The sequence below is a fragment of the Hemibagrus wyckioides genome, linkage group LG07, assembly GCF_019097595.1.
Source record: "Hemibagrus wyckioides isolate EC202008001 linkage group LG07, SWU_Hwy_1.0, whole genome shotgun sequence".
NCBI classification, from domain to species: domain Eukaryota; kingdom Metazoa; phylum Chordata; class Actinopteri; order Siluriformes; family Bagridae; genus Hemibagrus; species Hemibagrus wyckioides.
The window spans coordinates 16043688-16066854 of record NC_080716.1 but is presented as its reverse complement, the minus strand read 5'-3'; the positions used below and the strand labels follow the sequence as shown (position 1 = coordinate 16066854).

Here is a 23167-nt window from a genome sequence, read left to right as displayed (position 1 = left end):
ACCTCCAGCTTCTGTAGTTCACTGGTTGTGTGGCGGTTCGGATGTTTGACCCAGGCTCAGTGAGCAGAAGAAAAGTGTCCATATTGAGGTCTGGCCTAAATTAGTCCATCGCGTTTTGCATGGTTGCTGACAGCCCTGGCCTGCCTTTGCACCCTTGAACCCTGGCTCACTGACTGAACTCAGACCAGCCTGTACTCTGTGTAACTCCATCTCATCATGCATAGCACTGCAGGAGTAGAAGTTTAGGAACCACCTGTAATTCTGTAGGCTGTGGTTTGCAGCTAATATTCTGCTGTAAGCTTATAGACATTGAACGTGATCATTCTGTCATTGTATTGAAATAAAATAAAACACACACTTGAATACAGTTGGCTTGAATGACATGGAATTGAATCTGATTCATCTAGTTGGTTCAAATCATCGTAAACACGACACACCTTGAGTTGTCATGTCGCTACCTGGAAGAGTTCATCTCCAACATCACCAATGTGCCTCCAGACACCGTTAACACCACCAAACTCTATGGCACTTCCACCTTTAAGGTAGGAGAGAACCCGCTTGAGACAATTTTGATACGCTGGTATTGCATGAATAGGTGTTAATGTAAGTGATTGTGTAATATTAAATACAAATTTGAACTTATTTCACTTCACATTTATGTCTGTCTCTTTTTACTTTTAATCTGTCTGCCAAGTTCATGTATAGTACAGAATAGTTTTGATGACATAATCATTTCTATTGCTAGATTGCGATCTTTATAAGTGTGAGAAAATGTATGGCTGTGGATGTGTGTAGGATGCAAGGCATGCAGCAGAAGAGGAGATCTACATGAACCTGAATCTAAAGATTGATCAGTTCCTGCAGCTGGCAGATTATGATTGGATGGCAGCTCAAGGGGGCGGTCAGGCCAGTGACTACCTGAGTGACCTCATTGCCTTCCTCTGCAGCACCTTTGCTGTGTTCACACATCTGCCGGTGAGTAGCATTTTACACATACGATGTCATCCAGTGTGGTGGTCGTGTCCATTTTTTTATTTATTTTAAAGTACAGTGATGCTTTTCACTTTTTCATATATAGAAAACATGTTCTGTCTGTGAAAGCACATGCATACTTATATTACAGCACGCTTATCAGTCATGCTTCAGACGGACTTATTCTGGCCGTGCTATTACAGACATGTGTAAAAGTCCTTTATTTTACATTTACATGTTCATATGTGTGACAAGTCTTGGAACATAAAGTTGTTAGAAATGTTACTTAATGGCTTTAACGTTCCAAGGAGCTCTTGTCTATCTAGCCTGTTGCTTTAAAGGGGATTATGAGCACACTGCACTTGAACTTGGAGTTGAGGTTAAGTGAGATCAGTGCAGTAAGAGGATTGGGAACCATCGTGCAGGGCCTCCAAGTTCCCCTCCCAACTGCCATTGAGCTAAAGAGAGCTGATGGCATGACCTAGATGTAGTTCATGTTGGAGAACTTCATGCCCTTGGTACAGCCTGGCCTTGACCCATGACCTGAAGCGGATTTAAACCAGACAAAAGCTTTCCTTAACATTCCCTTCCATGGGCCTCTGCTAAACATCCTTCCCTTGCTGGATTAGCAGAGCTAAGAGTCCCAGTGCCAGAGCTGGCCCCCGGGGTTACACAGTGGCCTCTGTCCCCTGACAGAGGCGCTGAAAGCTGCTTCCAGCAGCCCCCCTTTCTCCTCCTGTAATCTCCTAAATCTCACAATGCCCTCTGACCCAGCATTGGCTGAGGGGGATGTGCCCCTTTTCACAAAAATAACAACCTGCACATTTTGGGTGGATTTCAGCTGAAGGGGCAGCATTCACCATTGCTTCCTTATTTTCACATATAGCTTTGTCCATATTCAATCCGTCTGTGAATTTTTTTTGTTGTTGTTATTCCGTGTTTATGCATTTGAAACTTCTTCCTAGAACTTTTTCTTCATCCTGCTCTAGCTTCACCATTCCATGCGTGTGTGTGAGTTAGCAGTGGCACTTGTGGATTTCATGTGTGCAGAGGTGTGCAGGTGGCTGTTTGCCTTTTTCACGGAAAAAAGTGGTGGTGCTGGTTCTGGAATTTTAACCTAATATTCCAGGCAAAAATAAATAAAATGTTCTTGGTCTGGGGTCATGGACCACTGTCATTTAGTCACCATTAGAAATCCAACAACCATTATTTGCATTTAAAAAGGTAGTTTTGTTGTTCGTTTAAAAGCAGGAAAAAATCTAAAGATTTTGAAGAAATGACGGCAAACTGAGACAGGAACTTTTTGCTAATCCTAATATTTCCTTATAGTAGCTATGCAAAAAAGCGAAAAATGAACACCTGCATCTATTAATTTGTGTATAAACATAGATGATGATATCTTTGGTTCTGCGTATAGGATATACCTTTTTACAATTTCTATTTGACATCACAAGAAAAAGTTCTTCAAGCCTAAAATAACAAAATCCATGAAATTTTTTCAAGACATTTATTATCAAACCTCTACCTGTGTTCATGTAATGGTTTGCTTTCAAGTTCTTGAAAAGGTTTGCTCATTTCCCTAACCTGCTCCAGAACCAGCACCAGCATCTGAGCAGTGGAAACCAGGTATCTGAAGCCACAGCTTTATCAGTCATGTGAACACCCTTGTCCTTGCCCACCCACTACACACCCAGCAGTGGCACCCTAAGAGAGATCTGGGTTTCCATGAAAGATTTGGAAAGCAGCATGGTCATCAGTCTTGTGTATAATCCCTAAATCACAGGTCAGAATCCCTAAGGCACAGTCATAAATATGACCTATGACCTAAAAACAGTCCCTTTCCTCCTCCTCTCTCTCCTCTTTAGGGCAATCCCATAGAGCACGCCAGATTGCCGGTGAGTATGGCTGCCGTGTGTGCTTAAATGCTGGCATAACCTTAACCATGAGTCATGATTGCAGTGTAGCACTACCGCATGTTGTTCTTCTGACGACTCGGTTTGATTCAGTGACTTATTGTATGTTGAAACGAACCAGGGGTCGGATTTATTTTTGGGGTCCTTAATAGGCTGCTTTTGGGACCAAATGTAGAGTGCATCGCTTGTAAGGCATTATTCACCTTGGCCTTCAGAGGTATTTGGTTATGGAACTGAGACCCGGTTTGAAGTGAAGCACTTGCTGACATTCGCTTGAGCATGTTTGAAGCAAAAACATTCCAAAAAACATTTCTAAGTGGCTTTTAGCAGGTTAAAATGATAATCTGTGTATATATAGAGCAGCTGTTTGCTGATGGTAATCACAAAGACTGTCTTGCGCTCATCACAAGACTCTTATTCACAATGTGCTTAGACTGAAGGATCTTTAAGAACACTGCTTGACTTTGCTCTTTTACACCTGTACACTGTAACAGTTTGTAATACTGTAAAGCTGCTCCTGTTTAAAGCACTATAAAAATGAAATAAAATGTAACTGTAAAGAAACAGAATAGCCCTGGAGCCTAACTCTTAACACAACCATTTTTGGCTTGGTTTGAGTATTGCCTCTATAAGAACAACAGATACAGCCAAACATGGGGAACTCTTTAAAGGAGATTTCATGTGTAAAATCTTGCATGCACAAGCTTCATATTTTCTAAAGAATGAAGGCAACATGAAAGTGACTGGCATAAAGGAACAGCCACAAAAAGACATTTTTCCCTTATTTGCCATAACCAAAAGAATTGTTCTGGCATGACGAGGGGACACAAAGAATTGGTTCTAGCCAAATTATCCTTCACGAAGTTGAAAAAAAAAAAAAAGTACTGACAAAAGCATGCTCAGTGCAGCTGAAAGCTTCCTGCCCCAGTGTCTGCAGGGCCTCAAGGCTGACTGTTTCACAAACAGTCTAGAATACCTTCTGAGTCAGAGCAGCTCAGAACTGTGGATTCAATCCCTGTGCTTTGGCAGGCTGTCCTGAAACGTGCATTACGCACGAGTGAAGTCCTGCTCTGCTGTGGTGTTCTGCTTCTGTATCCCATGATGCCTCGATTACATGATACAAAAATTTTGTAGAACATGTGGTGCATGCTTCTTCGAGGATTCCGAAGCGTGAAACCACGGCAGTGTTTACCGTTCAGTGTCTCCAGTCTCATTTTAAGAAGTAACTTCTCTCAGCACAGCAGTCTGTATTCTAATGGCAAATAATGCCCTCCATTACTTGCCATTAGAATACCAAATTTTATTTCCCCCCCCCCTAGTGGTTACAGAACACTGGTATTGCAGCTATTTAAAAACAGTTGCTTTTTAGCATCTGTATGAGGGCAAGTCCAAATATACACTCACTGAGATTAAAATGTCCACATGTGCATAGACAGTAGGACACATGCTGCCAGTTAAGGTCGGTTAGGGTTACAATGGTGATAATGTCGCTGTAGAAGTGTTAGTGTGTGTATGTGTAATGTGGGAGACCACCAGAGCAGTGTGTGGGCTTTTTTTTATTTTTTATTTTGTTGTTGTTGTGTAAACTGAAAGTATTCGCAGAAGGAAAAGTGTTGGATCCCAGTTTGAACTTCATGCACTATGGAGAGTGTAATGAATGCTGGGATGGAATTAATTCACAGTTCTTGTGTATGCTTCCTTTTCGTAAATGGTCAGAGAGAGAAACATTTAAAATACGAAGTTGTTTTTTGCAGAGTAGCGTTGTGCCTTACAGGCTTGTGAATTCATTGACATCAGTAGGCATGCAAAAAATAAATAAATAAAACAATTCTACCTTGTAATTTTGACGAATCCCAACAACCAGCCCTTGTTTTTTTTGCCTTAGGCTGTCTGAAAGTCTCAATCCATCTCAATCACATGGATCTTGCAACACTGAACAAGGTTGAGGAGAGCAACTTTTATTATTTCTGTCATTCATTATGAATGAATTTATTCAGAAACTCATGCTTTTTGGCCGTTTAGCTGAAAAATCATCCTTGACCAGTGCCTCTAATTGTACTTTCATGTTAAAATCTACAAACATCTTTATCTTATTCTTTAACTCGACTTAAATTTGGTCTCCTATACGTTTTACATCCTCTATTATTTATTTCTATATTTTTTTAAAGTTCTGTACTCTAATGATACGTCTTCTGTGATGTGTTTATTTTCACAGCCGTGTACTGCTAAGTGGTTTTTAATGAGGGGTTTGATGAGTCCTTCTTTAATTAAGCACTCTGGCTACCTCTTGCTCACCCTTTCCTTCATTCTCTTTCCCTGTCAATGTCCCAAGCTAATTGTTAACATGCTTCTGCTCTGAACTGTAAAACAAGTGTTCTGCTGTGAGAGGAGTGTTCTTTCCTAAGCTTGACCTGGTGTGAAACAGAACACAAGAGATACACACACACACACACACACACACACAAAAGCAGCCTTATGAACTGATCCTGTGTCTACCTGATGGTTCAGGTCAGGTCTCAGGAAATACAAGGTTCCACTTACCTTATATATAGGTGTTACTAACTTTGCATGTGTGTGAGAACATGTAAGTATCCTGCATGTTGGGTGCAAAGACGTAGTTCTTAGTCAGTGTGACCGAAGCTACACGTCTCATATGCGGCATAGTTGCACACTATTCTCCGTATTGTTTATCATTAGATAAATATTATTGTGATTTAGGGTTATTCAGGCTGTCAGTGAAGCATTAATACATATGGTGTACAGGTGAAGAAGAAGCCAGGAATTGAGGGATTAGCCTGCATTGAATACAGTGATCGAATCCCATTTTCTGAGAGAACTAAATTGGTGCGTATGTGACTGCATTGTGACGTAGCTACTCTTAAGCTGGCTCGGATTAACTTTGCCTATGTTCAGGCTTCAATCCCTTTTTTTTTTTTTTTTTTTTTTTTTTTTTTTTGGGCATACCTGATTTAAGTAGGAAAGATTTTCTGAAGCAAAAAACACAAGCAATCTTTTTCCAATTAGATTCAAGCCACTTGACTTGATGATTGGATTTCATTTCATTTTCTGTGGACGTTAGAAGTCAACATAAAGGTATGTCAGAAGAGCAGAGTACCTGGACGTTTAGCAATGAACACTTGGCTGTCTCTTCAGTTTTAGTTGCTGTGCTGGATTCGTTGAGAGCCGTTACTGGATGCCGCCCTTTACTGTAAATTTTCCCTGTTGGTAGCAGAAAAAACGCATGGACTTTCCCCCTCTCTCACACTAATCATTGTCTGCATGCCTGTATAATGTAGCTATGAAAGTCAAATGAAACTACAGTCCAAAGAAACAAATCAGATTTGGTCGCTTGTACATTGTAATCAAACTTAAGAAGTAAACCGATTTGGCCTGCTGTAGGAACACATTTGTTAAATTCTACTCTAGAGTACACACTGTCACGCTAAACTGGTACACACTGTCACACTAATGGTGCTGACTTTTTTTTTTTTTTTCCCTCTTCTTCTCGATCGTTTAACCCACTTCCCTTCAGAACTGAGTGGGCATGGTATTTCCACATTAGGGTTTCATTACTACTCTCTCTCATGCAAAATCTGTACACAAATATTAACCATGCCAAATCAATAAAGCCTTTTGCTCCAATCAGACCGGATGAGCCGCACTTGTGAGTGATTGTAATGGCCTCGGTAGGAGACAGATAATCGTAGGGTTTTCATTCCGCAACGAGGAAAAGAAACAACAAACAGCCACTCTTCCTTTGGCCCACATGATTTATTATAGCTATTAAGAATGCAGAGACGAGCGGCTGGAAGACAAGCGTGTTTATTTTTTAATCACCGTAGTGCCGCACAGGCACCCTAATCATCTGTAATCGCCTAGTTAGGTCTGAAAGTGCTTTAACCTGATTAAAGGCTGACTGGGTTAGACCACATCATGACTGAGTGTGTGTCTGAAAAAGAGGCAAGCAACAAACTGACTATCAGTGGGATGTTTGATTAATTATGAGCGTTTGCCTACAACTGTTTCACCTGTAAACAAACCACATGTTGAGTTGAAAAGGTTGCTAAACGGAACAGATCACTTGACATTGATCAACAGGATTCACTGGCATCCTCATGCAAAAACTACAAGGTTGTTCTTTTTCCACTCAGCTGTCCTCTCTTCTGGCCCTTGGTTTCACCTAATTGTTTGGTCCAATAAACATGTGTGTAATCTTTAGTGGGAAAGGTGTGGGTGGTAAATCATAATCCTGATTGTATTCATAAATATAACCGGCTTCTCATAAAAGGACGATTAGAATTAAAATGGTGCTCCTGTCATCGAGTTTGTACATATGCATGTGGACTTATGCAGTCCTTAAGCCAGTATAAGACCGGTATTCTGCTGCCTGTGGAAGAACTGCAGTTATAACTGCAGCAGTAATACACAAGACCCTGCTCTTACAGTTAAACTGTGTGTGTCTAGAGGCTTTTTATTGACATGTGGCAGAACTGAGCAGTTTTGTTCTGGCTGGTGGTGAAGCTAATTTCAAGGCCAGAAGGAAAAAGCCTGGAACAAAGAAACTAGCTGTGTCTATTGCAGTATTGTATTGCAAAGTACAGTTTAGAAAACCCCTTTTTTTAAGTACATGATTATTAAATTAGGAGAACATTACAACCAGCCCTTTTGAAATATTTAAAGTTTTAGTTTGATTTGATTTTTGCACCCAGGCAAGGGTGGGCCAGATGATTGGCTATCATGGTGGCAGGAGGCTGATCAGCTGTTGGTGGAAGAGTTGCAGGCATTGCAGCTATACAACCGAATGTTGTGTTACAGATTGTTTGATTCAAATAATTAAAACGAAATTGCGTTACCATTGGCTGAATTTGTGTGGACTTTTTTTTATTAGTCCACACTTATATTTATCCCTTATACACAAGTTCCAGTTCCATGTCATTAAGAGTTCCCTAAGAGTTCCCATTTATCAGACACACTCCTCTGTCTCCTCACCCCAGCTTTAGGCTTTGTTCTAGCCATATCTCCTAGCTCCCATTACTCCCACTGTTAGATCAATGACTGTAATCAGCGGTCCAGACAAATCATTAATTGGTTAAAGTCAATGCTCCTAATTTTAGCACCCATCGGCATTAGGTAGGGGATATAGGCATTATATATAGGATAGGATATAGAATGGCAACTGGAACAGTTGGGCTTTTCACTTTGGGCCCATTTTAATACAAAAGGTATATGGCAAATAAATCAGTCTCATTAATATCAAATAACTGCCTTTAAGTTATTTTGTAAGGGCAGGATGAGATACTAGTCTGGAGTTTTAGTAAAGTATTTTAAAACTTTAAAAGCATGCCTGCTCTCCAAATTTAGCAATGACCCTCTCAGGATGGGAATTCTAGGAAATCTAGGCAGTTCTATTTTACCTCCTTTTGTTTAGATTTTCTTTCTTTCTTTCCTTTTCTGTCTCACTGTCTCTCTCTGTTTCTGCCTTCTTTGTCGAGTTGCTCTGAAACGAACCTATTTGGGATTATTTCTATGTGCTTTGCTGGTAGTTAGTGTAGTAGTGTTTTGTTTTTCATTTTTGACCCTATTAGTCAGAAATCCCACAGATTCCAGGTTCTCCACTCTTGTGTTTTCTTTTAGCTTTAGTATCAAATTAAAAGCTTTGGGTCTGTCCTGAAAAATACCAGATTCCTTCAGAAAAGAATTGGACAGCAGACAAGGGCATATTTGAGGTTTTTATGTGTCTTGGTAAAAGAAAAGCTCATAAATAGTTTACTGTATTTGAACTGGAGTATTTATTTTGCAAAATATTACAGTTATCACTACTATTCAAATGTCTATGTATTTTGTATGTGTTTGTGTGTCGAATATTGTATATTCTACTAAGATCGGTCAGTTTTGTAGTATTGTGTTTGTGCCTGGATGTGAGTATCCTGCATTACACTTCTAGCAGATGTTGTGAAATAAAAAGGTTTAATTCTGCAGGTTCTTTCCATCACTTTTTGGTGTCTTGTGTATCCCTGTATGTACCAGTCATGATTTTATCTGCCTGTCACTGAAATTTCTTTATTTTTGTGTTTCTGTATGTGTAGGGAAAGGTTGCTCAGACAGCATGTATGTCTGCATGTAAACATCTGTCCACCTCCTTGCTGCAGCTGCTGCTTGAAGCTGATGTCAGGCAGGTATCTATGGGAGCTCTCCAGCAGTTCAACGTAGATGTCAAAGAGTGTGAGAGTAAGTACAACATTTATGTCTTTCTATATATCTTGCATACGGTAGAGACGGATCCCACACTCCCCAAAAGGCAAATTAGGGTAAATTGAGAGAAAAAAACAAAAGAATGCATTTTTGGCTCATGATAGAGTTGTATAGCTTGGCCCATCTTTTCTAGCAGCCTTCTTTGCGACCACAGCCGAAACCGCTTCTGAGCGTCTGACCCAGTCTGGTTAATGGATTTCCCATGATCCTTGCCTCGTGCATGCCATCACCCCAAGATCACAGGCAAAGAGACAAAATGACCTTTCTCCACAAGACTGCCACATCAACTGCCGTGGTTGCACCATCTGTAGGCATTTTAGTTTTTTGTTTTCCCACCAGATTGATAAGTACTGTCTCAATGTCAGTCTTTTTTGTTTTTTTTTGTTTTTTTTTTAAAAAATCCCCTTAAAATTTGCGATACCGTTGCTTTCATTTTACAGAACCACAAATTTGGGCTATAATCTAAATGCCACTTGAGTGGAAAGTGTCTTAACCTCATCTTTCAGTTTCTGACTGTGTGGATGAGCAAATGTGAAATAGGTGTGGTGGAGGTAATAGAGGGTTTCAGGAAATAAGGCAGAACTAGGCACAAAAATAACTATAACTATAATGTAACCACTGGAATAGTCAGAGGATGTGTTTAAAGGAATCCCTCATCAATGACATTTATCTGTGGTGGCTGTAGAGAGGGGTGTGAGAAAAGGAGAGGCAAATGAGTTATTTAGGCATTTCAGAGTTGTGGTAATTTTGTAGTAGAGTCTTGATGCAAGGTTAACTGAGACCCACTAGGGGTGCTGTGTCTCTTCCAGATTCGAAAGACTTGTGATTATGTACAGATCAGGATTGATCACTAATGAGGTTTTGGATGAATTTAATATTAAACTTCTTAACAATGCTTCGAAATGACTTGCTCAAGTCTTTATTTTGTTCTGGCCGCAGTTTACTTGTTAGTCCATCAAGCCCAGCGCGAGCAGTGGTATAGAGGAAGTAATGCAACTTCCACTGTTGCTCGAGTTTTTGTGTGCCCTTGAGAAAGCCCGTACATTTCTCTTTGGTTGTTAAGAATAAAGCTTTGAAGTTTTTTTGGTTTGTTTGTTTTTGTCTTGTAATTGTATTTTTGATTTGATGTAGCCTGACATGCATCACATTTACTTTGCTGCCATTTGCCCAGAGTTCCTTATGTATAGTGCAGGGGTCAGAAATAAAGATGGCAGGCATGTAATCCGTGTGAGAGGGGAAAAAAGCCCTCAGCGTTGTGAGGAGAAAGGGTTTTCTCCCAGGCTCAGCTTGTTTTGTCTCTGTGTGTCAAACGTTCCGTTTTCTAGAATGGCGAAGCTGCTTGTTTACGGGTTTCCCGCCAAAGCCAGAGAACGCTCTGGTGGCCTCACATCCAACCCCCTGAAACCTTTCGACAATCCCCCTTGCCTTTTCACAAGGTTTTGTCCCCACCTTTGCCCTGTGCTGCGCCACATGTTCAGAAGCACGGCCTCATTGGTTTCAGGCTGTGGAGGTAAAGGCAGACCCCTTGTCACTCATAGTCCACCCCACGCTCTGACTTGTCAGATCAACACTGGGGGAGAATTAATGAGAGTTTGATGATGAAGGTTTTTTTAGGGATAGCACAAAGCCAGTGGCAAACCCAGAGACATGACTCTGTGGCTGGGGCTGCCCCGAACCACCCAGCACTCACCCCCCATCAACACCCGCAGAACCACCAAACCCCCCTCCAATCCACCTCCCCTGCCCCCTCTGAACCTCCCCCTGTCCTCCCCTTGTCCTGGCTGTCATCCGTCTGCCAATCTCCCACTCCATGGCGAATTCCCTACTCTCTTTATCCTTCTCTCTTTCCCACAGGGTTTGCCAGGGCCGGCCCGGTGCCTGGCTTCCAGGGGGACACTCTGCTGCTCGCCTTCATCGACTTGAGACAAGTAGGTCTTTGTTTTTTTTCCACCCCTTTTTCTTTTCTTTCATTCTTCCTTCCCCCTTTCTTCTGTTTTCTCCTGTTTACCCCTAAGCATCCCCTCCTTTCACTTATTCTCTATCCCTATCCAGCAGTTCCAACCCCCTAAACCTCTACCTCAGTCCTGGTTTTGTTTGAAGGTTTCTTTCCTTAAGTTCCCCTCAATGTGTGTCTAGGTTTTTTTTTTTGCATTCATATCTGTGATCCAAAGACTTTCGATACATACAGAACTTCTACTTCTGTCCTATGTGGATCAGTCTTTTGCTTAATTTAAGGTGAGTATCTTTAAGCCAGCTTTTCACAGGTCATCATATCACAGTTGTCTCTTTTAACACTTCAACATTCTGAACACTGAATTTCACATTGGAGCATCCCTTCTACTTTCAGAAGCCAGCATTTTGCAATGCTAATATGACGTCACACCCAAAAACGCATATTCCCTGTGCCCTTCTGTGCACTACCCATACTAAATCTTTGACTTTTTACTCTTGAAGTTTATATAAGGCGTTTCTCTGGAAAAGAAGAGTGTATAGTCTGTGCATGTGTTGTGGTGGTGGGTGGCAAATCATGGGGTCTAGAGGGGATGGGAAAGAATAACACTGGGGGTATGAGGTTCCATATTCGGGACCCCCTCCCTTGCAGCCAAAGTAGCCAACCTGAGCAAATGTCAGAGGCTGAGAGGGGATGACGGATGGGCTGGATGCTCGTGGAGCGGTGGATGAATGAGCTGACAGACAGTGACGGATAGCTCTTTCTTCCATTAAAACAATCCCGTTTTGTCCCGCCTGCCATCATGATGCAGTGCCACTTGTTTTCCATTTAGTTTTTTTTTTTTTCCTAAAACCATGACTTCACCATGAACGAGCATGTGTGGTTTTGCTTTGTTTTTTTTCTAAGTGGGACTAAATTGTATATTGAGGAAAAGAACGTAAGGTGAAATGACTGTATTTTATATAAACACATGGTTAAATTTTGGTCACCTCTAATGAGTCAGCTATCTGGATGAGTCACTGGTTATCAGTGTTCTCATCATAATTTCAGAGTGAGGTGGAGTTAGGTTCCCCCTCCCTGTTGTAGAGATCAGTGGTGTCAGAACCAGTGCGTTGACCCAGGCATCCCCCAGTGAGGCTGGCAATGAATACGCCCGATAAATCAACCTGAAGGGCCCGTTTGTGTACCAGACTCCCAGGTCCTGGGATGGGGCTGTGGGTCAATCTTTCTGGAGACAGACAACAGAAAGGTCCGGAAGCTCTGGGAGGGGTTTTGGTGAGAATCTTGAGCGTTGCTTTATTCTTCAATCTGAAGAGAAACAAATATGAAAAGAGAGTGAAGCCTCCAGACCTCTGAAGAGGTTGAGGCATAAGTAGGACTAATGAAGAAACGTTGACATGTTGATGGGTCCGAAGATGGCACATAGAAAGTAGGTTGAACAAAGATGAGAAAATTCTTCAAGACGTTCAATTTATGTGTATTCTTGCCGTGATCTGCATTCTCAGTGGGACTTCACATTGTAAGGAGAAAATATCTCAGAATACGAGCGGACAGTTGTTTCCCTCAGTTGTCTCATAGCCTTCTTAGCATTCTTGGACTGCTTCATTTTGTCTGCAGAAGTGATGTAGAAATAAACAGCTGTGACTGCTATAAAGAGAGTCAGTCTTTTCCGACAGACAAAGTGAGAAAGCAGAAGTGGGCAGTGTAAACAGTGCTGCTGGCTGTGGCTCAGTGCTGTGCAGCTATATTTAGCGGCAGAGAGTCTTGTGGTGGTGGGAACCCTTGGCCGGCCTTGGTGTGTGGGAGGCCTGCTGGACTCTGTGGCATGGCAGCACACATCACCACCCCTGCCCCCAAGCATTGTGCACACCCTTGGTCAAAGCCTATCATAATTTTGCCCCCAGTCTTCTGCCTGCCGAAATTCCTACTAAGAGACTGAGAGTAGAGTGTAGCTCCAGCAGGGGCTTCTGATGATACGAGAGCCCATGATGATATGAGACTTTTTAAAGTAGTCTGTAGGAGGGAAACATTTGTTTTGGGTGACTTATCATAAAATTGTTGTGGCCTCCTTATAATGGCTGTATAATATGAAATTTGTTGGCTAGACCTGTCAAAAACCAATGGACTGTTTCAGACCCTTTGATATACATTGGCAGCAGCTGGAGGCCCTCGGTAAAGCTGTGTATTAGTTCACTGTGCTTTGGCAGGTATATACTAGTAGGACTAATAATATCTTTGGCTAACAATTTTCTAATATAGGCTAGAGGAATGGACAATGGCCAAACCAAAGAGGCTAGGTTTGAGCGTACCTAAGGAACTTCTCCCCCTCACCTTACGTGCCAGTTTTTACATGGAGATGGGGGGTTGGAAATTTGGTTCCTCCTACCCTAGGTTTCGGAGCCAGAAGGCTGCTGTGCATTTTTGTGGCCTGTCCGCAGGCATTATCCTTGAATTCTTGGAATGTGTTTAAAATGTCCAATGGAAAATGCTTTTCTCTTCTTACTGGTTCTGCTCAGGATTTTTCAGGTCGTACAAGGAACCAATATTTGCAATTTAATTTAGTGCCATTAGTGGTGTCACTTTTGGTTAACTTGTGAATTCAACCAGGTTATTTATTTTATTTTATTTTATTTTTATATGTTCTTTGGTAGCATGGTCATTTAAAACTAAAGTAAGTTCTTCTTTTCCCTTTTTTCCCTCAATCTCTTGCGTAATTTACGAGCATTTTTGTAGCTTCATGTTGCAATTCCTGAAAATACTTGTCTGTGGACATTTATAGCTGTTCTCTTGTACACTGCAATTATTACTGAAGCCAAGCTATGAATTGGCCACGATCGGTCAGTAATGTAAGAGCATGTACTCAACAGACAAGACTGCTGGATATAATTCTGATTCATATAACAGTTTGAGGGTTAGGAGGTGCAAAAATTGGTCCTTTGTTTTAGAGAAATATAAAAACAATGGATAGTGCATGCTGTCTAGAGAGGATCATAGTACAATATTTGTAAGGTCTGTACGGCACAGAAGAGAAAGTGCTGAACATAGCTGCACAGCTGTATCATGAACTTTTATGAATAAAAACAAGTGCGAAAAACGTTGCTGTGCATCATCCAGCAATTTATCTGTAAGGCTATTTCTGTGTAGTGGTGATGCACTAGGAAAGCTAGTACTGATAGCAGCAAGATGGGAGAATAAGTGTACCAAAGAAGCATAATGTAGTCCATATGATGCCCTTAAATTTTAATGTGGAGATGTGTAGTAATGGTCTTATGATATTATAGTGCATGTTAAAATGTGTTTTGATTAGTTCAAGTGGGAACTGGGGAGCAGCAGTGTGTAGGATAACTGTCACAGGGATGCTCAAATACCTTCAGCCAGATGGAAGGAGGGTGAAGAATCCTTGAGATTGGATTGTGTGTGTGTGTAGGGTCATCTGCCAAGCTGAAAACCTTGATGATTCAGTGCTGTGTGTAAGTTATTGATGGTGCATGGAGATCTTCTCAGCTGTTCTCACAATCCATTCTAGGGTCTAGCTTTCTAAGACGGTGCTGTTCCCATACCAGACAGTGAGACGTCTGATCAAAACACTCTTTATTGTCCCTTCGAAGAAAATAGTTAGGGTGGAATGGGAGAATTCCTCCTCCCCTTCTCGTTGTCTGCAAGAAGTTATGATACTCTTGGCCTTTCTTGGCCAAGGTGTTGAGGATCCAGGTAGGCTTGTCCATGATTTGCAAACCAAGCAGCTTGGAGCTTTTGACTTTCTCCACAGATCTCTGTTTCTAAATTTCAGGCAAGGAATGAAGGAATCTGAAGAATGTTTGTTTTTCTAAGTAAGCAAGGCTGACCTGCTATTAAACTTTTTGACTACTTTTTGTTGTGCTACCGGCTGGAAAGCTTTACTGAGACCATAACTGGCTACCTACACTGTACAATGTTTTTTTTTAGTTCTACAGAAAAGGGGGGGTATCTACTTTGTTCTGTTCTCCACCCTCCTGCACATAATCTGAAATATAAAAATAATTTTTACTTTTATGCAAGATAGCAAGTGGTCAGATATGAAGCTTTCGGGACAAAGAAAGGGCACACGGAGCACACTGGTTGTTTGTGCTGTGCTACACATTTACTATGTTCATTTATTCTTTCACCCAGGTTCACTTATTGCTCATGTGGGTGTGATTGGTTAGAATTTCTTTGGAGAAAGACTGGGATTAAAACTGTAGAGCATAGGTAACTGTAGAGACAGCATACCAGAATGTGTATAACTGCTTGTATTTATCATAGCTTCTGAATAGCATGGAATGGGATGTTTTGCCAGGATCTCTGAATACTGCCTGTTGTACCCTTTTATTGTTAATAGTATATACTTCATTGAAAGTTGAAATTACAAAAAATTACCCATCTATATTATGGTTTTGTTCCCTCTTTCAATTTGTAAAAAAATGTTTGACTGGAATTGGCCTTTATTAAAAGGCAACGGAAATCCAAACTGATTTCTGGGGATTTTTACAACAAAATTTATATTTATAATTTATACTTTAAGTTCCATCATTTTGCATTGGGGGAGTTTCCTAAGTCGGTGTGATATTTTCCAGTAGAAGTGCAGTGCTTGTTTGCATGCATCACTCTGTGTATGTCTGTCTCTTTCAGTCATTACCTAACCATATCTTTCACCCACACATTTTACATGTAACTGCTATAAGTGATCTTATTTTGACTCTCTGTGCTCAGTAAGTAAGAAGCATGAAATGATTTTTCTTACCTGCTTAAAGCCACACAAGTTTTTCTGAGCTGGGAAGAAGAACTTGGAATAAGAAAAAGATATAAACAAAGCAAGTATGAGAGAGGGGTAGAATGGCTACCACTGAGGCGGTGACGTCAGGCAGGATGAACTGGACTTTGGGTTGTGCATGTATTTGTGTTTCAAGTGGAATATGAGTCAAGCACAGCTTTTGTTGAACCCAGAACCTATAGGGTTCAGTAGCTAGGGTCAGACAGACCGGAGGGAAGTGGAGAAGTGTAGTTTAGGAATAATGGAGGATAAAACCACCTGGCCTGTGCTATTCTCATTATACTCTAGACTTGTACTGTACTTTCTGTGCATCACTTCTATGTGGTGTCTTCAGGAAGCATTTGCAAAGTGTAAGGATAAAAATCAGAAACTAGAACTATGTGTGGCTCCAGAGTTTAAGGAGTAGTTAAAGTTTTCTTGTTCTGTCACTGGCAAACACAGAAAAAGCAAGTTGAGATGTGAAAAAAGAATTAGAGCTGAAAGTAGAAGGGATATGTAGAGTAAAAAAGGAAGTGGGGCAATTCCAGTCCTCTTGCCATCTCTCCATAGACAGCTAAACAAGCCACTGACAGGTGTCACAGTGTAATTGTTCTGTCTTGCTTCCTCTCAGTGGCCAGAGTGTGTCATGCTTAACTCTGTTGCCCCTGCTCTTTCTCAATGGCCTGCCAGTGTGTGGCAGTGAAAGGCCTGTTTAAGGTCCTGTCACAGGTCTCCAGGGGTCAGACTGATGAGCTGCCCTGCTTGTATGGAGTCGCTGAGGGAGCAAAGATTCTACCATGCAGGGGGTTGACATCTCTCTTTGCATCAGAGTACTCTTCACCCCCATGAGGATGACACACTGTGTGTGTTCTTGTGGTGAAGATGGATGCTGAAGTCTCAACTGATTCTTTTTAGTTTGGCTCACTCTAGAGTACTGAACAGTGCCCTTTCTCTCTCTCTGTCTCTACCATGCAGTGAAGACATCGTGACACACCAGGGCAATGAATCCCTCCAAAATGTCTCTTTCAGCAGAACATCTCTTTCAAAACAGCCACACATCAGGAGTGGATAGTTGGGGATGTTGTGCTTTTGTTCAATGATGACAGGATGATTGGTTGTGATCCCAGGCCTGGGTAGAGTTTCCACGAAGATGCACACTGAAGCTCATAATTCATGTTGGACCATGCGTGCTCACAATGTGATGCTGTCTCTGCAATACATATTGATAGGTTTTGCAGATATAGACTTTCTTAGATGGACCATGACAGTTGAGAGACCATTATCCTTTCTCACCAAATTAACCCCTCTTGTTGAATCTCAGCTGGCTTTGACTTTAAATATTTACGTATTTAAGAGTTCGAGTGTTTGGGATTGGTGGTTTTGGTCTTTTGGAGTCACAGAGTTGTGACCAGTTTGTGGGCACCATGCACCTTGACAAGTTTCAATACCAGCTTACCAGCCCCATAACCATGCTTATTCCTTATTTTCATTTAATTTCTTTCTTTTCTATTTTATTTAATTTTTTCTATCCTTAGATAAAGGATAGGCTATAAACAGACACCAGCTGAGAGTGACATCAGAGTCTTGGATGTGTGTTTTAAATACTCAGAGGCCTATGAGGAGACTCATTCAGGGTATAGACAGTTAATAACTGAATTAATTTTTGCCAAAATTACAGGGTCAATTGTTCATCAGGGACAGTGAGCACTATTTAATAGTGAGATCATTTAGTTGATGATCAAATATAAAGATAAGTGCGACTGAAATTATATGAGTTATAATTGCTAAAATGGTCTTCATTCAGGGGAAGAGCACTGAGAAGACTGCAGAAAAGAAAGGAAAAGGATAGAGGTTAAAAGAGGGAGGAGGCAGCAAAAGAGAAAGACAAGTGTGTGAAGTGTGGGGCTGTGAACTCATCCTGCCCTCAGTGCACGCTGGCTGACCTTCCTGTACTTAACCGCCAGAACCAGACCAGGTGTAATCACTTTCTCCAGCCTTCTTCCTGTCTTTCCGTCTTGGAGTGAAGACGGAGAGAGAATATGTGAGGGAGAAGGGGAGGGCCAGTCAAATGGCCTCCGGCCGACCCTGCTTGCGTTTCCCTGGAGCCAATGGACGATAAGCCTGACGTGCTATCTGTCTGTCTCCCTTTTTCTTGTTCTTTCCCTCCATTTCTCTCCTTCGTTCTGTGAAAATTGGCAGTGTTAGGAGAGAGTATGTTAAAGCCGTAAAGCTTTGCGTGTAATGCATACACACATAAGCATAATACTAGAAGACCAAGTGCTGACCCTCAAGTAACCTTGGCTGCTGTCCAGCAAGGGAGTCTCTCAGGATCTAGAGTTTGAGCTCTTCTATCTTTAACACTCCAGCTCACCGTCGGCTCAGCATAGCACGTGGACCCGTGTCCTGACAGAACAGCCTGGGTTGCTGGGGGACAGAAATGGATATATTTTTTCCATTTTCTTTCCTCCTCATATTACTCTCTGTCTGTTCCATTTTGTCCTCTCCCAAACATTTATTTTGTGCCGACCGTGAGTGCTTGGTATAAACTGTCTCAAGTTATCCAGGCTTTCTTCCTTTAAAATTGTATGATCTTTTTTTTTGTCTTTTTCATTTCCTTGCCTTTTTTGCTTTTTTGCCATTTATTTCCTTGTTTGCCTTCTGAAAATATACTCTCTCTCTCTCCTTCTCTGACAGTTGATAGGAAAATAGTTTTTGTTTCTTTATGACCTCAATTTCAACCCTCATTGCCTCTTACTGGAAAGCCTGATGTGTGGTAGGTCAATCACTAATGCCAGTTTCATTGCCACTCAGATCTGTAAATAGGTTTTTTTGGTGAATTCCAGTGGAAGAACAAGCACCGACGTGACTTAATTGTCTTAAATGGCCAACTCTCACTCACTCGTATTATTTTGTCTGGAATCTATTTATCTATTTATCTTTATGGTGTGGTGTGTCTGAGTAAGTGGACTTTCTCTGACCCTCATCGCAAAGGTTGTCAGAGTTCATGTTGTACCATCAGAAAAAAGGTTCACCTTATCTGATCATACCTCTGTCAAAGTGTTTTCCAAGCAGTCTAATCTAAAAAATGGCGATAATGATATTTGCTCCTGTGCATTGTGTTTAGCCTCAGTTGTCAAAGCATTTTGCCATGTTCCTTTAATTCCGTTCCAGTAAGTCTTTAAAGGATTCGATTTTTAAAGAAAATAAATGTCAGTGCAGACCTTGGTTTATTCACGGTGCTTTTTGGTTTATTCACGGTGCTTTTTGGTTTATTCACTGTGCCTTTTACTTCTTAAAGTCAGCATTTTCACAATACTGTAAAACTGGTTTGGTGTTCTAAGACCATGTCACATTATTGATATATGAGCTTCTCTGCCGTCATAAAGATGCATTAAATAACCCGTGTTTTGAAATACTCCATGCATCTCCCTGGAATTTTCTCCCATGATGCCCAACCATGAAGACCTGCCCTATTTTTTGTTTTTAAATTCTTTACTTCACTCCAGTTTAGATATTTGTGACCACCACACAGCTCTGACCGTTCCATCGCACTCTTGCCCTGGTGATAACTCTGCCTTGTCTGAATGGACAGGAAGGTGAGAAGGAGGACACGTCTTCCCCAAGTTAATTCATGCTCTGCGTTGTCAAACACTTATTAATTGCCAGCAACTCCAAACATGCTTAAAAAAACAGGAGCAACGTAGTTTTTTTTCCTCAGGCTTCACATGTTGTGCAGTTTTGAATGGCCCAGATGGTACATACAAAGAGAAATAACTGCTACATGTCAGCTGAGTAGCTGCTGTGATTACTGACTCATGCGTTTCTTTATTTCCTCTCATCTATTTCTTTAACCGTGTTGATGGATATTGAGACGAGTCCCATTTCACTGCCCTTTTTTTATGTTTTGTTGAACTGAGTTGTCTCGGTTCAAGATATTGCAGTAACATGGTGTCCATTGTCAACATGGGTGACACTGGCATTTACTACGGTTATAATATATTAACGGACCTACCAACTATCAAGCATTTTTTTGGGAGCTCTCTAGCTAGTATGGCAATACAAGTTATCACTCAAAAATAAGCCAAAACAGCATGTATCTGTTTTCCTGATATATAATTGGCCGATTGAAGATATGCATCTGCAATGGTTTATGCAGGTATTTTGATCTCTCTGATATGAACTGACCCCACCTGGAAGCCCTACTCCACACCCCCCCGCCTTCTCTTGCCCTCCTCTTTTGCAATCATTAATATAATTTTTTTTTTTCCTGTTTTGTTTTTTTGTTCTCCTTCCTCATGCAGGTGTGGCATGTTCTCAACAGAAACTTCAATGTGCAGCATGTAGTGCACAGAGATGCTTAAGGAAGTTAGATATTGCCCCAGTGATAACTCTGCCTTGTCTGAATAGGCAGGAAGGTGAGAGGGAGGCCATGTCGTCCTCAGGCTAATTCATACTCCTTCTGTCAAACATCTATGAATTAATCTCCGCATTTCTACTAAACAAATGTCAAAACAAAATCACAAAGGAGGATACCCCTGTGACCTTGCAAGCCATTGTAGTACATTATACAGTACGTGATTTGCATCTCCTGTTATATCCGTTTTTAATCCTGTTAATCCTAATGCTTTTATTTGTGTCTTTCCCAGCCAAGGGCACTTTAGAATAGTAAAAAAAAAAACAATAAATGTATACATTATACAGACAAAAAATACAGAATTTATGATAATCTGGAATTAATGATAAATGGATGAAACAAAGGCTGGGTGGAGGCTCGGGTGCATGCCACATTTATTTCTTTTATTTTTTGTACACTGAGCAAGCTGCCAATCATAGACGTATAAATGATGCTGAGCATGTTGAACTGCAGATTGGTATCTCTACAGCTTTATAGGAGTGCAGTGTAAGTGATAAAGATTCATTTTATAAAGGTGAAATGGGAAGCCAGTGTATGCCAGCAAGCTCTATGATATGGGTGGGCGAGGTGTAAGAGATTGCATGTGAATGATTACCTTGTGACTTTGTCTAACTTGTAGATATTTCTCGATTTCTATCGGATGAATTATCGTGTTTCAAGGAGATAGGATCGGATTCTAGTATCTGATTTTAGTAAGATGAGTATGATGCAATTTAGAGGAAGCGAATGTTATTATCCACGCTATTCATAGCAGAAATAGCATAGGATATTATTTAAGTTTAGAGGAGGGATGTGTGATGAATAGAGACCTGAGTGAAAAGTGCTGTTTTTGGTCATGTCATCATTGTAATAAATGGCTACTGCTCTGTGAGGAAGTTCTATAATTAGAAATTAAAATGGCATGGGACACAAATAATATTTGTATTCAAATACAAGAAAAAAAATTAATGCAGCATATTGTAGTGACCAAGTACTAAACGAAGTAAACGTGACAACGGTACAAAATCAGGAATTTGGAGAAAATTCTGGGCTGAGCAAGAGTGCTACAAAATACTATATAAACATGGCTGATGTATTCAACTGTAGGTTTATGCTGAAGTATGCCTTTAATAATGCCCTAGAGAGAGCCAGAAATGGCTAGAAGAAAGACTTGTACAGAATGCTTCTTTGTCCTTGTTGTCTACATTTTTGAGCAAACCTTTAGATAACACCATCAAGACGGTCTTCATGGAGTTTTTATTTATTCATAAACCTGTATCTGTTACATATGCATTATGTGTATCCCAATGGCTTTATTTTTTCCGAGTGTATATATGCTTTTGTGGTCTGTGTGACCGTTTCACCACACCATCACGCCACTGATAACTTTTGCTTCTCTGGAGAGGACAGGAAGGTGAGTTTGGGGCCGCTCCTTCCCCAGGCTGAGTCTATAGCTTCTCAGACAGACCGGCCCCAGGATGAATTCTGTTTTCACATGATCCTGATGTAGCCTGCTAGCTACGAGGGCTGATAACACAGCAGTGTGACCCAAGTTGGGGTTCAGTACAGAGGCACCGTGCAATGATCACATCCAGATAAACCAACCAGGATGCACTTTTTTGTGCTTGGCTTGGTTCGCTGCTTTGTAGCAGGTGACAAAATGGAAAGTCTAGCATGCATGTGGGGTTTCAGTTAGTTGTTTCAATACATTTATAGCTTTGAAAAACATGTGACAAATGTTTTTCTTGTCAGTCTGGCATTGACTGGGATTTTAGATTTGGAGTAGTAGATTTCTTTGAAGCATGTTTCTTCTAATCAGGCCAGATTTCATAATTAAGCAATATCATTGTGATTATAATGAATATTGTGGTTTAAGGGTGAGGCTGCATGTGTATTCAGGTCACCAAGTTATTTAGTCTAATTGCTCTTTAGTCTAATTGTATTTTTTTTTTGTTACTTTGCTCAATTTCTTTTGGTCTCTAAGAATATCCAGTTTATCTCAGCTCTTCATCTTCACCATGGTTTTTCTTTTTTTTTCTTTTTTCCCCCTCTCAACATTCTTTTCCTCTTTGAACAACAGGTTCTGTCTCCTTACATTGGCTCCTTCAAGTCTTTATCTCACATCACTGGGAAAAACACATTTTTGACAATGGATAATATCTGTTGACTGACAGCACTACCACTCTTCAGCACTTAGACTGCAGCAGAGATTGTTCTCCACCTTACTGTGTTTGTGAGTACTTTGAACATACCACCAGAAGACAGGAGCTTAAACTCTGTCAGTCTTGATAACCTCATAAGATAACCTTTGACCATTTTGGGGGTGCTGCTATTCGATCTGAAATATGGCCATCACCATTGGGAGCCACTTTCCCTCTGCTTCAAACCCTGATAATTCTTGTTATCTCCATCATACTCAGTCTTTATGTTGAGTGATGGTTCTGTACTTTTTCTTTTGCCCTCATACCTTTCCTATTCCCCCCCCCATTCATTCTCCCTGTGCTCGCAAGGCCCACACACACACACACACACACACAGGTATGCTGAGTGCTTCCACAGGAGCAGAAACTGTCAATCCAGTGTTCAGATAAAACGTCAGTATTTAGGCAGCAGGAAAGAGGTTTGAATTGGAGATGACCTCGTTGACTGAAAGGGTTATGAGTTTGACTCATTTGGTGTCAGTCACTGACATTTATTCCTTAAGCTGGCAAAGCAGAAATGGAAAACCATTTACTACTACTTGCTTTTGGAATCCATTTTAAAGGGCACAAGCTGTCAAAAAATATATATTTGTTGCCCCAGAAAAATCACATGAATAACGAACACTTCAGGATTTGTATGGACGCAGTCATAGTTAATATTTTGTCCTAGTGAGGGTTATATGTTCTATTTTTGAAAGCCTTGATTTGGACACATGA

At 40.9% G+C, this 23167-nt stretch overlaps 1 protein-coding gene across 2 annotated transcripts in view; it reads left to right on the top strand.

Annotated features, from left to right (window-relative positions):
• exoc6b (exocyst complex component 6B) overlaps positions 1 to 23167 on the top strand; it is an 89096-nt gene that overhangs the window by 57852 nt on the left and 8077 nt on the right. The window contains exons 17-21 of one of the 2 annotated variants that reach the window (XM_058394564.1): positions 408 to 542; positions 796 to 975; positions 2838 to 2867; positions 8972 to 9113; positions 10992 to 11065. In XM_058394564.1, coding sequence (XP_058250547.1) covers positions 408 to 542; positions 796 to 975; positions 2838 to 2867; positions 8972 to 9113; positions 10992 to 11065 — 561 coding nt within the window. The remainder of the gene's footprint in view (positions 1 to 407; positions 543 to 795; positions 976 to 2837; positions 2868 to 8971; positions 9114 to 10991; positions 11066 to 23167) is intronic. The other variant, XM_058394566.1, reaches the window with a different exon arrangement.